This window comes from Dendropsophus ebraccatus, chromosome 1, assembly GCF_027789765.1.
Source record: "Dendropsophus ebraccatus isolate aDenEbr1 chromosome 1, aDenEbr1.pat, whole genome shotgun sequence".
Lineage (NCBI taxonomy): Eukaryota > Metazoa > Chordata > Amphibia > Anura > Hylidae > Dendropsophus > Dendropsophus ebraccatus.
In genome coordinates, this window is record NC_091454.1 from 11,458,347 (window position 1) to 11,475,075 (window position 16,729).

Below are 16,729 nucleotides of genomic sequence, written 5' to 3' on the forward strand. Positions count from 1 at the left end.
AAGAATGTTCTCATTCACTGACAGCAAGCAGAGGTATCGAAACCACTATATAGATTTGTAAATTACTTCTATTTAAGAAATCTCCATTCTTCCAGTACTTAGCAGCTGCTGTATGTCCTGCAGGAAGTGATGTATTCTTTCCAGTCTGACACAGTGCTCTCTGCTGCCACCTCTGTCCATGTCAGGAACTGTCCAGAGCAGCAAATCCCCATAGAAAACCTCTCCTGCTCTGGACAGTTCCTGACATGGACAGAGGTGGCAGCAGAGAGCACTGTGTCAGACTAGAGAGAATACATCCCTTCGTGCAGGACATCCAGCAGCTGATAAGTACTAGAAGACCAGAGATTTTAAAGTATAAAAATAAAAGTAAATTACAACAATAATCAACAGTATTCATAAATTTGGATCCCTGTTCAAAGTATAAGAGAGACACAGCCATTCAGGATAGGGGCGCACAAACTTTTGCAAAACACTGATTAAGAGCCATGGTGGTGCAATGAAGCAACCAAGTTTCACAACATAAGAACCCTCCTACAAGTATAGGACAGAGACAAGCATAAAACTGGGGGGGGGGCACAAACTTATGCAATAGACATTGCATGCAATTCTTGCAAAAATTAGCAAAACACTGTCCAGGAGCCGCAGCCTAATGAAGCAACGAGCAGTCTCGGTTAAGTGATTAATGAGGCAACAGAAGCAAAATCAGATCAGCCATTCTGGATAGGGGTGCACAAACTTTAAAAAAAAAAAAAGGTGATCAAGAGCCACGGTGGGATAGAAAATGATGCAACGACTCTTGCAAAATGCTAATCAATCAAGAGTCGCACTCAAATGATCCCACAAAATGCTCAACGTATAGGACACACATATCCATTCTGGACAGGGGTGTGCAAACTATTGCAAAACACAGTCACACAGTGAAATGAACAATACAAAAAAAATCCTAAAAAGAATTCTCCGGACAGAGATGAGCATGTAAATTGGGGGTGCACAAACTTTTGCAATGCAAACAATAAGGGGTTTAAATCACATCAGCAAGCAGTTTTCACACAATTACATCCCACAAATTATCGTAGGGAGACAGCCCTTTTGGATTGGGGTGCACAAACTATTGCAAACTGATCAAGAGCCACACAAATCAATCATAACTTTATAAAAACGATATCTGAACCTTTTTGTTTTCCCTTCCCACAAGTATAGGGAAGAGACAAAGATGCTAGATGTAAGGGTGCACAAACTTTTGCAAAACACTGATCTAGAGCTGCCAGCCGTTTTTAAAGTCAGATCATATAAACTGCACATATAGGAGATAGCCATTCTGAATAGGGGTGCACAAACTTTTGCTAAAAGCAGTTAAAAGAGCCAGACTGGCTCTCTACAATATTTGATCCCTTTTTAACCCTAGCATAGGAGAGAGGCAAAACTTCTAGATACAGGTGTACAAACTTTTGCAAGACATCGACCAAGTCACAGTCAAATGAACAACGACGCAACCTGTAGTTTTTACAAGATCTGATCCCACAAACTGTTTAAAGTATAGGAGAGATAGGGGGTGCACAAACTTTTGCAAAACACTGAATAAAACTCATGGTTCAACGTGCGGTAAAGCAACCAGCAGTTCTTACAATATCCCATCCTTTTTGCCCACTCCTGTAAGTACAGGACAGAGACAATCGTTTTATATGGGGGAGCACAAACTTTTAAAAGATCGGGATCTTCCTTAGACAAAGCAAAGAAACGACCAGCCGTACATTAAACACCATGAGGGTTTACAAACTATTGCACAGATTCACAATCAAATGAAAAAATGACGCAAACTGCAGTTTTTGTGTCTTCGGCAGAAACAAGCATATAAGATGGGGTGTACAAATTTTTGCAATGCACAAAAAAAGGGGTTTAAATAGTCTTAGAGGTATAAATTAACCATTTTCTCCACAAAGCTTTTGTAGTCTGTCTCTTTACCCATGTCAACCTGTAAGCATACCAGCGTGCCCCCCGCTCCCCTTCTCTGACATGACTTCGCTTTCATCAGCGTTACCATCATGGATAATTGATAGCAAGTCCGAGCGTTGCAAAGAAAAGAAATGCAAGGTGCTGCGACACACAAGCGGCTATAAATAGACCCGCTACTCGGCCTGTGTTTGCCAATGTCTGATGAGGCAAAGAAGAAAAGCAATTACGGGCCCGGCCTCGCGGGTCCCCTCCGTCTCCTCCACTCCACAGAACCTGGCGCACAAAAGACTGCTACAACTGGTACAGAGACTCAGCAAAAACTACATGTACCATCTTATAAAGGCACTGACATGGAAGATACTAAACTGTCCGTCTGTAATAAATAAGCCCCACCGTATCTATACAGAGCTGTGTAATTGTATTGTATGGCAGACTTATCCGGACCCATCTACTGAACATCAAAACTTTCAAAAAGTAGAGACACACTTCTGAATTTTTTTTTTCCATTAGTAAATTGCACATCGACATGGCTGGCTCTTAGCGCCCTCTAGTGAAGCATGAAATACACAGTGGAGTTTCTGGGATTAGAATCATACACACAGTAAATAATATTCAGTTTTCTGTAACAATAGAAAGTTCCACCAAAATTTAAAGAACATTTGTAAAGAATGAAGGACATTAGGACCTTGACCATAATGGGCCTTTCATCAGATATCAAAAACCCGATTGGTTTATGTCTTTGGGGGTCCTGGAGATCAGAACCCCATCAATCCCAAAGCTATTGTGGTCTTAAATCTTAGTAACCCACCAATCCTATATCTATGGTGGTCCTAAGTCTCAAAAACCCACCAATCCCAAGTCTTTAGTGATCCCTAATGCCAAAACACTTGGATCCCAAGTGTGTGTTTATAACTGCTTTAAAAAAAACGATTCAATCACAAGTCTTTAGTGGTCCTAAGCCTCAGAAACCCATCAATGTTACGTCTATGGTGGTCCTACATCTCAGAAACCCATCAATGTCCAGTCTATAGTGGTCCAACATCTCAGAAACCCATCAATGTCAAGTCTATAGTGGTCCAACATCTCAGAAACCCATCAATGTAAAGTCTATAGTGGTCCTACGTTTTAGAAACCCATCAGTGTCAAGTCTACATCTAGAGTGGTCCTATGTCTCAGAAACCCATCAGTGTCAATTCTATAGTGGTCCTACATCATAGAAACCCATCAATGTCAAGTCTATGGTGGTCCTACATCCCAGAAACCCATCAATGTCCAGTCTATAGTGACCCTTCATCTCAGAAACCCATCAATCCCAAGTCCATAGTGGTCCTAAGTCTTAGAAACCCTTCAATCCATAGTCTTCAGTAATCACAAATGTCAATTCCAAATGTGTGTTGATCCCAACTCTCAGAAACCATTCAATCCCAAGTTATTCAATCCCAAGTCTTTAGTGGTCCTAAGTCTCAAAAGCCCATCAATGTCAAGTCTATAATGGTCCTACGTCTCAGAAACACATCAATGGCATGTCGATAGTGGTCCTACATCTCAGAAGCCCAACAATTTCAAGTCCATAGTGGTTCTAAGGCTTAGAAACCCTTCAATCCCTAGTCTTTAGTAATCTTAAATGTCAATTCCAAATGTGTGTTGCTCCCAACTATCAAAAACCTTTTCAATCCCAAGTTTCTAGTTGAATACCAAGTCTGGGTTAATTCCAGCTTTCAGAAACCCATCAGACCCAAATCTGTAGTGGTCCCACTAGCCAAAAGGGCAACAATCCCAAGTCTGCATTGATAACATCTCTCAGAAACCCACCAATCCCAAAAACTGATAAATATCAAGTCTGTGTTGATCCCAGCTTTCATAAACCCATTGTTCCCAATTGCCAAAAGGCCAACAACCCCAGGTCTTTGTTGATAACATCTATTAGAAAACCTCCCTTTGCAAGTCTTTAGTGATCCCAAGTGCAAATTGTATGTCGATCCTAACTCTCAGAAACCATTCCACCCCAAATAGTTAGTGGTCCCTAATGCCCACAACCTATCAATCGCAACTCAATAGTGGCCCAGTCTCTTTAACCCACTAATCCCAAGTCTTAAGTAGTTTCAAATGCCAAAAATATGTTGATTCTAACTTTTAGAAACCATTCCATTCCAAGTTGTTGATAGTCCCAAAGGCCAACAACCCATTAATCCCAAGTCCCAACTCTCAAGAACCTATAATCCTAAGTGTTTAGTGGACCTTGGACCTGGCTCCAAAGACCTGGTTCCATCTTATGTGTTGGTGAACTCTGCTTTGTACTCCTGTAACTGTGCATACTGTGGTCTTCATACTGGTCTATGACACTCCTCGATAGTGTCCACAGATATAAGGTCACCTCGCCCCTGTTGTTCCCCAAAATCCGAGACCCAAACTGAATCTGTTGGACAGGCCAGGGTCTCCCAAGGGTTTTCTTCCTTATGCCTCCATCCACCATCCATGACAGCTTTAATAGCCATAAGCTTCAAGTAATTCATTATCCAAAGCTGAAGGTTTTTACATTAAGGAAATGAGTCCCAATTGGTCAATGATTGATACCAGACTTGACTCTTAGAAGACCTGGCCTTTATGCCCAACGCATCCAATCAGGAATGCAATGGGAAAAAAAATGATGCATGGATATAGATTGGTTGCTACGTCCAAAAGCGGTCACTTTCCCTTTAAGACAGTTTTGATACATGAGGCCCTGATGAGTTCAATAAATCAATACCGGAAATCCATGCTATTACTTAGAGCCTTGAAGTAATGATGGAGGGAGCCCGACTCTAATGCAGGGGTCCATATAACATTCAGCCGGTCAATGAGCATACTTACACGTGGGCCATAAGCACAATAGAGATGAAATTTTTGCACCAAGTACCGTACCTAAGGACCCATAAGTCTCAACTCAAACTTAATCTGAAGGTTAGAGAAGTAGAAAGAGTCACTGTTATAAGGCTACGAGATGCTGCGTGTACCTCCTGGATAACTACTATACACGGAGGGGCTGAGTCCTAGGAATCATCTGTTCTTCACCCTTACCCCTTGCAGGAGATATGGACTTTCCTCTGGATTATAGTCGGTGTTTCAGAACAATCACCATTATTTGGATTCGTGGCAGAATACCAAAGTTGGAGACTGGAGCATAGTCATAAATAAGCCGAGGTCAGAACAAGTAAAGTTCTCGATGAACAGGCACAGGGTCGGGACAGGTAGCGATGGAAGCAAGTTCAGTAGACTAGCTAAGAGATTAGCCACCAAACACTCGAAGACTTTAGAGAAGACAAGGATCATAGAGGGTCATAAACAACTGTGTTCTATGTGACATTGAGGGCTGAGGGAGGCGGCCATGTTACTCACCAGCGTGATGGTCAAGACGAGACGTGGACATCATTCACAAAGTCCCGTTATAATGACTTGTTCTCCCGTGGTCCATCATGGACAAAATAGCACCAAAACGTCAAAGCCTCAATGGGTCAGCAGACCTTAGGCGAGCAGCCTCAATCATTTACGTCAGCGAGGAGGGTCACATAACACAACCCTTAGAGAGCGGACTCCTAAAAACCAGGAAGGAGTCAAAGGTCGGGCACTCTCCTGATTTCACAAGGCCATATAATGTGTGTAATCGCCTCCTCCCCCTCCTCCATCTTTGTTAGGACCGTCATACGAAGCACTGGACTGATGTTCTCGGAATATTCCACACAATGTTCTTGTAGTGAAGCACACAACGTCCTGATCTTGGATGCACTAGATGGTGACCCCGTATTTCCACTGTTGAATGGATTTGCTGACCGTAATAATAATTGAATTTCACGCTCTTAGAGCTTATTCTAAGAATGCTGAAAAACATCTCCTGCCCCGTCTTCCCATAATAATATGCCGGTTTCCTCCGACCTTTAGCACTGTCGGGGCCTGCTGGGTGTTGTAATTTTACAATGGCTGGAAAGCCTTGGAGATTTATGGAGTCTTAAGTCCCTCCGGCACGATTTAAAGGGAATCCCCTAACAATTTACTGTAAAAACTGTAGTTCCAGATCATAAAAACCTGCACGGCTTCCTCCATTAGATAAAGGGACTCTTAAAGGAAGATATGTCCTTCTCCCGATCTAAGTCTTCCCCGTACGCAGGAACATTTTAGAGTTCTGGCCGTACGGGACAAAGGCATTGGGTGGTGATTTTCCATTATGGCCGACCCCCTGTTGTTCAGGAGAGCTCCACAATTTTTAGATTGATAGCAGAAACCACCACAAGTGGTGTGTATGGCCATCTAAAGTCTACGATGTATAAGACCTTAAAGGGGTTATCCAGCGCTACAAAAATATAGCCCCTTTCTTCCAGAGACAGCACCACTCTTGTCTCCAGCTTGGGTGGGGTTTTGCTGCTCAGTTCCATTGAAGTGAATGGAGCTTAATTGCATACCGCACCAGAACTGGAGACAAGAGTTGTGTTTTTTCTGAAAGTTTTCTTTAAGATAGTCCATAGATGTTGCAGCAATTACCTGCAATCAATGAGCAGACTTGGTGGTAACAGTTGAGTTTCCCAACAGCACCACCACAGGGGAAATTAAGTATTACACATTCCCATTCAAATCAATGTGTTCTGTGTGTAATGCAGGACAGGTTAGGTCCTCCACAGCTAGAGACTCTCTCACAGCTGCAGCCTCTCCCCGCAAGATGACGACCTTAACTCTAGTCAACGGGTTGAATAAAATGGACAGTTCCTTAAAAAGAAACATGCAAACGATGAGACTATATCGCCATCTATCTTGTATACGGAGGTGGGAAGAAGCTAAATCTGTTTGGTAGTTGGCATTGACGTAACGATCCATTACCAGGCGGGGACGCCATGTTCTGCCGACCATGTTCGCTTGGTGTAGGCGGTGAGCCCCCACTCAGGCCGGCGGTCTTCTCGGAGCCTCCCGCCGCCGTCTAGGCCATCTCCCTGGTCTCCGATTGCCGGTCTGGAGGCTTAAACGCTGTGAAATCCCATCGGCTCAATGACTCTTGTAACAAGGCAATTTGGGAGCTGTGGAATAAAGAGGGAGACAATGCCGCTTCCGCTGAGTGGAGTTTTTTTCCTGCACCCGGTAAAGCTCCTTAGCGTTGAGAGGTTTAGTGGGCAATTTTCCCAGCGATGCTAAATAGCACCAAATAGCAAAAAAGAGCTTAAGCTTTTACCGGGGGAGGGTGGGTAGTCTAGGCTATTGGCATGGACCACAGAACATTTTATATCCGTCTCTCGTTTCAATATACAGCTTATTAGTCCTGTTTTCTTGCCTAAAGCAGCTCGGTAAGAAGGGGGGGGCAATGATATCAGTTCCATCCAGCCTTCCCTCAATGCTCCTCACTGCGGAAATCCAATTACGGCCTTCATTAGACTGGGCATGCTCTTGGCTCCTGCTCCCCCCCCCCTCCGCCGCCCTTCCTGCAGGGTAGGGGGGAGCATCAAAAAGAACAACGGGCGTCATTACCATGTCCTGCTTTTCTTGGGCCTGGTAAGAGAGGAACAGATTGGGCAGAGCTGCTAAAACATGAGGACAGCTGGTCACGGCTCCAACCAGACAGAACGGAGGGACCTGTTATTTCGGATGCAGGATGGAGCGAGATAACCATCCGGAGATGATGCCTGCCTTATAAGTCTTACAGCCGGTGATGTAAGCGCTTGTGGCTGCCGTGCATATATGGAGATGTGGAGGTGAACTATGGCACCGGGGCAACTCGGAGACCCTGAATCAAGTTGACAGATACCTACCATGTGCCACTGATAACATCATTGCTTCCTTATGGGGTAGGGACAAATTATGGGACCAGAGTAACTGGGGGTCCCTGGACCCCAATGCAAAATCTATATTAAAAAAAGCCATTTATAACAGTGGTGTGTCAGGGGAGCCCCTCTACCTCCAAGCACTAGGGTCCAAGGGCAACAGTTATATCCGCACCCCCTATAGCTGTGTCCATGTCACTGGAACACTGGTCCCCAGTGCAAATTTGGTATATATTATATATATATATATATATATATATATATATATATATATAGAGAGAGAGAGAGAGAGAGAGAGAGAGAAAGAAAAAGAGGGGGAGAGAGAGAGAATAGATAGATAAATAGATATATAGAATATAGATAGGAGATAGATAGATAGATATAGATAGATAGATAGATAGATAGATAGATAGATAGATAGATAGATAGATAGGAGATAGATAGATAGATAGATAGATAGATAGGAGATAGATAGATAGGAGATAGATAGATAGGAGATAGATAGATAGGAGATAGATAGATAGGAGATAGATAGATAGGAGATAGATAGATAGGAGATAGATAGATAGATAGGAGATAGAGAGATAGATAGATAGATAGAGAGATAGATAGATAGATAGATAGATAGATAGATAGATAGATAGATAGATAGATAGGAGATAGATAGGAGATAGATAGATAGATAGGAGATAGATAGATAGATAGGAGATAGATAGATAGGAGATAGATAGATAGGAGATAGATAGGAGATAGATAGATAGATAGATAGATAGATAGATAGATAGATAGGAGATAGATAGATAGATAGGAGATAGATAGATAGATAGATAGATAGATAGATAGATAGATAGATAGATAGATAGGAGATAGATAGATGAATCTGATGCCAGGAGCTGAAGAATCGCTCTTTTCCCATGCACACAGCTCTTTGGCGCAGCAGGCAGCGGAGGATGCTGGGAGTATTTACAAGCACTTAAACCCACGGCGTACAAACAGACGGCCGCACGGGTAACATTACCGCGGTGTGTACGGCGCTGGCGGCTTATGCTCCACTTGTGCAGATTAAATCCCATACTGTATGAAGCAGCTGAAGCCGTAATAGGGAGAAATGAGATTATTATAAGAGTGCCGGAGATTATAATCTAAACATAGCCGGCTATAAATAGCGGCAAATGGAGACAAACCGCTCTTAAAGGGACGGATCCATACAGGACATATTATGTTAAGGAGGAGGCCGGGGAGTCAATAGGATAATGGAAATGGAAAATCTATACTAATAAAAGATGCATACGCCGCTATGGTAATCGGATTGTCCCGTCAGGACGCAGACGACATGAGTGCTGAGCATCATCAGAGAGCGGCATGGCAGGGGGTGGAGTAATGGCTATGAGGCCTACTGGTTGCTAGGGGCAACTGAGCCAGTTTCACTTTACACCATGTTTGATAAATCTCCCTAACTGATCTTACCTTACTTGTGACACGACTATGGGGGCATCACATGCGCCACACAACGCCACTCATCTTAGGGGCTCAAGTTAAAACCAGGAATGGGGGCCCCGTTTTGTGATATAGTGGGGGTCCCTCATCACTCCACATGCTCCAACCCCCCTCCACTCAGTCTCTATGGACATGTATGTCGCTGCTCCATTCACTAGGGAGGATACGGGATGCCCATTCTTATGACCCACCACATCTTATTTTATAAAAATTATACAGATGTTATAACACTCCGATTTAACATAACGCAACAGGATTAGCTGGAGACAAACTGGGCTCTGCTACATCAGACTTACTGTGTGTGTGTCACGATATCAGTACAGTTAAATGGGTGGGTGGGTTGGTAGTGACAGTGGCGCCCCCTCTCACCTCACATGACACAATGGATCTACATGCATCGCGCTCATCACTGACTGGCATCGCATCTTCGCTCGTGCCAGCAACGGTTGCCATGGAGACATTAATCTTTATCCTCTTTGCCTGCTAAGCATTCCCCCACGTGGGTCACCCCCCCCCCATATACAGTAGAGTGTACGGGGGTATACAGGGTAGAGATGATGTGGTTAGAGGGTGACACCGCACACCGGGGGTCCTGTAAGGAGACGGCTCTGGCTGCGGTGTGGTCTCGCAGTGACCGGCTGCCGCTGGAGAAGGAGGGGGCCGGATAATAGTTACTGTAGCCCGGGATTTACTGGGCTTTACTCTCAGCGGTGTTTAAGATTTGCATAGCAATTCCTCTAAGCCTCTTTGCCGCTGGAATTGCCTGGCTTGGGGATTTTTGCCACCTAAATTTTACAATCCTTCCTCTCCCCCCTCCCCCGGGGGGTTTTTAGTCACAATCCTATCTGCTCCTATCAATCTGACTCTTGTCTTCTGGTATCGCCTCCTTCCACGGCTGCTGAACATGCTGGGGGTTGTAGTCCCCAATGGAATAAGATGACTCAAATATCAGGGCCCAAAGTGAACCGGGGTAATCTATGATCTATGGCCATCTGGAGTTACTGGATGGGTAATGGGGGCAAAGTGGGTGCCCAATATGGTGCCCAATACTTCACCTGCTGACACGAGGGAAATGGGTATAACTATTATGTCTGGGCACCAATGCAAAACCTGTAACCGGGGCCCCACCTACCAAGTGCTATATATACTAGTATACAAGGGCCCCCACTACAAAGTGCCATATATATACTGGTGTACCAGGGCTCCACCCACCAAGTGCCATATATACTGGTGTACCAGGGCTCCACCCACCAAGTGCCATATATACTGGTGTACCAGGGCTCCACCCACCAAGTGCCATATATACTGGTGTACCAGGGCTCCACCCACCAAGTGCCATATATACTGGTGTACCAGGGCTCCACCTACCAAGTGCCATATATACTGGTGTACCAAGACCCCCACACTACCAAGTGCCATGTATACCTGTGTACCAGGGCCCCACCTACCAAGTGCCATATATACTGGTGTAGGTGTGGAGCAGGACTAGCTATGTACAATGCCTCAGGCTGTAAGCTCACAGAGCATTGTCTACACCAGACACAGCTGTATACGGGACTAGCTATAAATCCAGGCATGGCTCCTATGTAAGTCGGGGGACACTGGTTATAATGATCGGATGGGATTCACCTGTACTGTAGCCATCTTATATCTAGACAGATCACATGACCCAATCACATTTATATGGAAGGTCTCCGCTTTCTTCCTCTGATAGTCGGCGACTGATACAGGCGGCATCCTATTACTGCTATCCTCTTACCCAAATCTATATCCTCTTACCGACACACCGACCAGATCCTATTATACATCAGCCGGGATCGGGCCAGCACCAGACGGGTGGACGCCGCCCCCCCCCCCCCCCCCTTAAGGGGGCACTTACTTATGTGACTATAGGAAGAGTCATAGAGGAGCCTGACTGACTCACTGCCATCCCTCACAATAGGTGGCGTCACGCTCTTTATAGTTGCTGGATCATTTCACCAGTGTTTTATGCCCATATGACTGACCTGATGTTCCAAAAAAGTTGAAAATGAGGACTATACTGGCTGTAACCCAGATACCTGAACAACTAATATGTACAAATACAAACAGATCTGGTGTTTAAGCTTGGTGAATGTGAGAACATATTGGTTCAACTCAGCTTTCCCAGACACCTGAGAAGCCGACCTGCCAGGTGATAGGTGGCACTCATACCCCTTTTCTCTGAATAACCTGAGAAGATTGGCTGTGACAATCTTATGTGACATAACCCAGCTTTCCCAGACTCCTGACAGGCACATTTCCCTGGTTAGAGAGATCTGCTGTTCAAGGACTTGGGTGAAAACTGTCCCATATTAGCTATAACCCAGCTTCTCCAGACTCCTGAATGGCAGATCTGCATAGTTATACACACACATACATACACACATACCCTGACGCTTCTGCCGCATAATCTGTCAGATTGGATTTTTGAGCAAAGCTGGGTGAAAACTAGGACCATGCTTGCTGTTATCTGGGAAAGCTGGGTGATAACAGGAACTATATTGGTTATAACCAAAGAACAAGAAATACATAGGTGATAACCTAGGAAAGCTGGGTGGCCGCAATAAATAGACTGTATCCTGGGAAAGCTGGGTGCTAACAAGGACCCTAGTGGCTGTAACTTCAGAAAGCTGTGTGATAACTGGGACCCTATTGGTTATTACCTGAAAAAGCTGGGTGAAATCCAAACTGGGGCAGCTGGGTGATAACAAGGACTATACAGGAAGGACATTACTTGGAAAAGCTGGGTGATAACTAGAGACATACTAGCTTAAACCTGGGAAATTTGGGTGATAACAAGGACTATATAGGATATAACCTGGGAAAGCTGGGTGATAGCAAAGATTGTATAGGATATAACCCAGGAAAGCTGGGTGATAACAAGGACTATATATAGGATATAACCTGGGAAAGCTGGGTGATAACAAGGATTATATAGGATATAACCTGGGAAAGCTGGGTGATAACAAGGACTATATAAGATAACCTGGGAAAGCTGGGTGATAACAAGGACTATATAGGATGTGACCTGGGAAAGCTGGGTGATAACAAGGACTATATAGGATATAACCTGGGAAAGCTGGGTGATAACAAGGACTATATAGGATATAACCTGGGAGAGCTGGGTGATAACAAAGACTATATAGGATATAACCTGGGAGAGCTGGGTGATAACAAAGACTATATAGGATATAACCTGGGAAAGCTGGGTGATAACAAGGACTATATAGGATATAACCTGGGAAAGCTGGGTGATAACAAGGACTATATAGGATATAACCTGGGAAAGCTGGGTGATAACAAGGACTATATAAGATAACCTGGGAAAGCTGGGTGATAACAAGGACTATATAGGATATAACCTGGGAAAGCTGGGTGATAACAAGGACTATATAGGATATAACCTGGGAGAGCTGGGTGATAACAAGGACTATATAGGATATAACCTGGGAAAGCTGGGTGATAATAAGGACTATATAGGATATAACCCGGCAAATCTGGGTAATAACAAGGACTATATAGGATATAACCTGGGTGATAACAAGGACTATATAGGATATAACCTGGGAAAGCTGGGTGATAACAAGGACTATATAGGATATAACCTGGGTGATAACAAGGACTATATAGGATATAACCTGGGAAAGCTGGGTGATAACAAGGACTATATAGGATATAACCTGGGAAAGCTGGGTGATAACTAGAGACATACTAGCTGTACCTGGGACAAGGATTATGTGAGCTGTATAGTCTCTAACCTAGTTATACAATGATCCATGTGCCGTACACATTGTCAGGGTTCTCTACTTCGCTCAGACACTGGATTCAGCCCAGCTCCACTTTCCCAGGCTTCTGAAGGTCACATTTGTAACTGCACAGAGATGCAGTGGATGTTAAGCTCTGAAGGAGTTAATGCTGCAGACCACATCTGATGGCGCCTTGTAATCCTGAGCCCCGTCATCATACATCTATGTGGTAGAGGAACAGAGTACAGCCTGGCCCTGTAATTACATCATGCCCAGCACGCCTCGCCCGCCTCCACCACCCCCATCCAGCAATCCAGGGGTTAATGATCACATACACTGTATATAATGTGAGCATCACCAGCACTATCAGGAGCTCTGCTGGCTGTCAGTGAATGGGAACAATGGTATCAGGAGGCTATATACCAGTACAGGATAATGCTGGCTGTCAGTGAATGGGAACAATGGTATCAGGAGGCTATATACCAGTACAGGATAATGCTGGCTGTCAGTGAATAGGGACAATGGTATCAGGAGGGTATATACCAGTACAGGATAATGCTGGGTGACTAATGTATCCAGTGTAGAGAATTTCTATACACCTGCACTGATACATTGTAACAAACTACCAGCACAGGAGGGATCAGCGCTGCGTAAACCGTCACTGATGGAGCTTCCTGCCCTCCTCCAGGACAACTGTGGGGGGGGACAGAAGAGAGAGATGGATGAAAGATAGGATATATAGAGATAGATAGAAGACACATCTACTTTATTGCAAAAACAGCGCCACCCCTGCCCTCAGGTTGTATGTGGTGTTACAATTAAGCTCCATTCACTACAATGCAAAACCCACACACCCAAACTGAGGACAGGGAGAGGAGCTGTTTATGAAAGAAAGGGGCCATGTTTCTATAATCCTGGACAATCCCTTTAAGTGAGGCTTGGTCAGCTGTATGACAAGCTCTGCACACATCTCGGTTGTCATGGCTGACAGGGCCCGGCGTGTACAATATGTGCCGCCCCCGCTGTGTTTCCTTCTATCCGCCCGTCCTGACCTGATATTCACCCTATACTGCGCATACGCCGGGCGCTCTGCTGTTACTTGGCTGCAGTGTAACCGTATAGCAGGACGCTGTATGGAGAGGTGCCAGCCAGACATCGGAGAGATACAATGTACACAAGGGCTATATATAGCTGGATACACTGTGCTAATGGCAGCGCCTGTTACATGACGTGTCACAGGTCGCTGACTATCACCGGAGCGCGGCAGGTAATGTTTCCTCCAAGACCAAACAGCGGCGGAAAGTGTAACTGGATGTAAGAGGAACACAAGCTGCAATCATCTATTATAGTGCCGGAACAATGGCGGGTGTACATTACTGATCCTGGATTATACTCCAGAGCTGTGCTCACTATTCTGCTGGTGGGATCACTGTGTACATACATTACATTACTGATCCTGTATTATACTCCACAGCTGCACTCACTATTCTGCTGGTGGGCTCACTGTGTACATACATTACATTACTGATCCTGAGTTACATCCTGTATTATACCCCAGAGCTGCACTCACTATTCTGCTGGTGAGGTCACTGTGTACATACATTACATTACTGATCCTGAGTTACATCCCGTATTATACTCCAGAGCTGCACTCACTATTCTGCTCTCTACAGAAGTTACAGTGTGTGGTGAAGGCGTTAACGTTGGCAGCAGGATGGGGGGTGGAGTAGTTCTGTATACAGCTGTATAGCTCGGCAGCCTCCACACTGTCATTAGCAGTCACATTAGCGGAGGTCTCATCTTTTGTCTCTTCTCCCAGCAGACACATATTAGATGTATATGGCGTATTTCCTGCAGTAACCAGCTGACACCCCCCACCACCACCAGCACCACCAGCGCTCTGGTCCCAACACTCCCCCTCCCTTACACTCTGTCACCTTTCTGCCTGTGTTGCTAGTAGCGTGGGGGAAGGGGACGCAGCAGACTTCTGTGCCGTGTTCATCGTCTTGTGGGTAATGCGCAGAAATTAAAAGACACTCTGACTATGGATCACAACAAAAAGACAAAAAACAATAATAATGAATTGAAGTGAATGGAGACTAGCTGCAATACCGCACACAACCTGAAAACAAGGGTGGTGCTGTTTTGTTGCTGATCCCTAACCCACCAACACCGGATAGGGGGCGCTCAAGTCTCCCATCTCCTAAGCCAATTTTTCGGGAAGCCCCTTTACCCGTTTCAGCCTCGGAAACCTCCTGTAAGTCCCCCGGCTTTATATATAAGCGGAGCAGGATTCCTCCTTGGGAACCCCAAGCCTTTTATCGGAGTGACAATGAGCGGTCTTTGTTTGCTTCTATTCTTTGTAGATAGGATCAGTCGTCTGCCAGTCACTTGGATTCCTCGGTATTCAGTCGGCTGCATTACTGTATTGCCCAAGGTCGTATAGAGTACGCAGCTCCCTGGTGAATGACTGAGACTTGTAAGATGGATTTTATTACGGCACAAATTCACTTTAACATCAACCCCTCTGCCCCTAATCCTACACTCCCATGAGACCGTTCATGGGGGAAACTGGATACTAGGCCGACCTACATCATGGGCAAAATCAGCCAGAGCTATAAAGAAAGAACGTCTCCTACTCTGGAGGACCCGGCCCATACTAATACTACATATACAAGCCCACTGTTTTCTGCGAGAACAGTGCAATACTTAATTTCACCTGCGAGAGTGCTGCAGGGAAACTTAACACTTACTACATCAGGTAGTCTAACAATAGGGCATCAAAAATGGAGGACCCCTTTATATGAGGCATAACATGATTGGGGTGGTAATTTCACATACCCCTCATCTATATACCTTCTGCACCTTGACATCAACCCCTCTGCCCCTAAAGGCCCTAAAACACGGTACTTTTTCGATCATAAAATCGTTCAAACGACCGCTCATTAACGATATTCGTTCAGTAGAATATCTATAAACGAGCGAACGACAACAGCGAAATCGTCGTTGAGTCGTTCAATATCTTTTTTCAACATGTCGAAAAAAAATAGTTGGTCTTTCAACAATAATTCGCTAATCTTTTCGTTGAATAAAAAATCGTTAAATCGTTCTTGAATTGTCTTTCAAAAAGTAGGTGTCACACCTCCACCTATAAATTCCCCACCTACATGCAGCCCGGCGAACGTTTTAAACGACCATGTAACGACCGCAAAAAAATCGTTACACTACAGATATCGTTCACGTTCCAACACGTATTATGTGTTATAGTTCGCTTTAAAAAATCGTTAAATGCTCGTTAAATAGCGGTCGTTTGAGCGAGTCTATGAACGATTATCGTTTCGTGAAATAGGGCTTTAATCCTACATTCTCAAGAGATCGATCATCGGGTAAACTAGGTCCTAGATACATCATAGTCAGAGCTATTAAGAATGTCTCAATCTGGAGGACCCTCATTTTCTAATAGTGCAAGGAGAATCCCACTGTTCCTAGTGGGAATTGTGTAATCCCTAGCCTCTCCTGTGGGAGCGCTGCAGGGAAACCGCACAAGGACAAGCCCACTGTTTCCTGTGAGAATTGTGTAATCCCTCGTTTCTCCTGCGGGAGCGCTGCAGGGACACCGAACAAGCCTACTGTTTCCTGTGAGAATTGTGTAATCCCTCATTTCTCCTGCGGGAGCGCTGCAGGGACACCGAACAAGCCCACTGTTTCCTGAGAGAACAGTGTAATACTTAGTTA

At 44.8% G+C, this 16,729-nt stretch overlaps 1 protein-coding gene across 8 annotated transcripts in view; it reads right to left on the reverse strand.

The window, feature by feature from the left end:
* Positions 1–16,729, reverse strand: part of DGKI (diacylglycerol kinase iota) — a 152,509-nt gene that overhangs the window by 111,301 nt on the left and 24,479 nt on the right. The window contains exon 1 of one of the 8 annotated variants that reach the window (XM_069967026.1): positions 9,597–9,633. The exons of the other annotated variants lie outside the window; for them this stretch is intronic. Within the exon in view, the coding sequence (XP_069823127.1) occupies positions 9,597–9,625 (29 nt within the window). The 5' untranslated portion in view covers positions 9,626–9,633. Of the gene's footprint in view, positions 1–9,596; positions 9,634–16,729 lie in introns of those variants that run through there. 8 annotated transcript variants of the gene reach the window in all.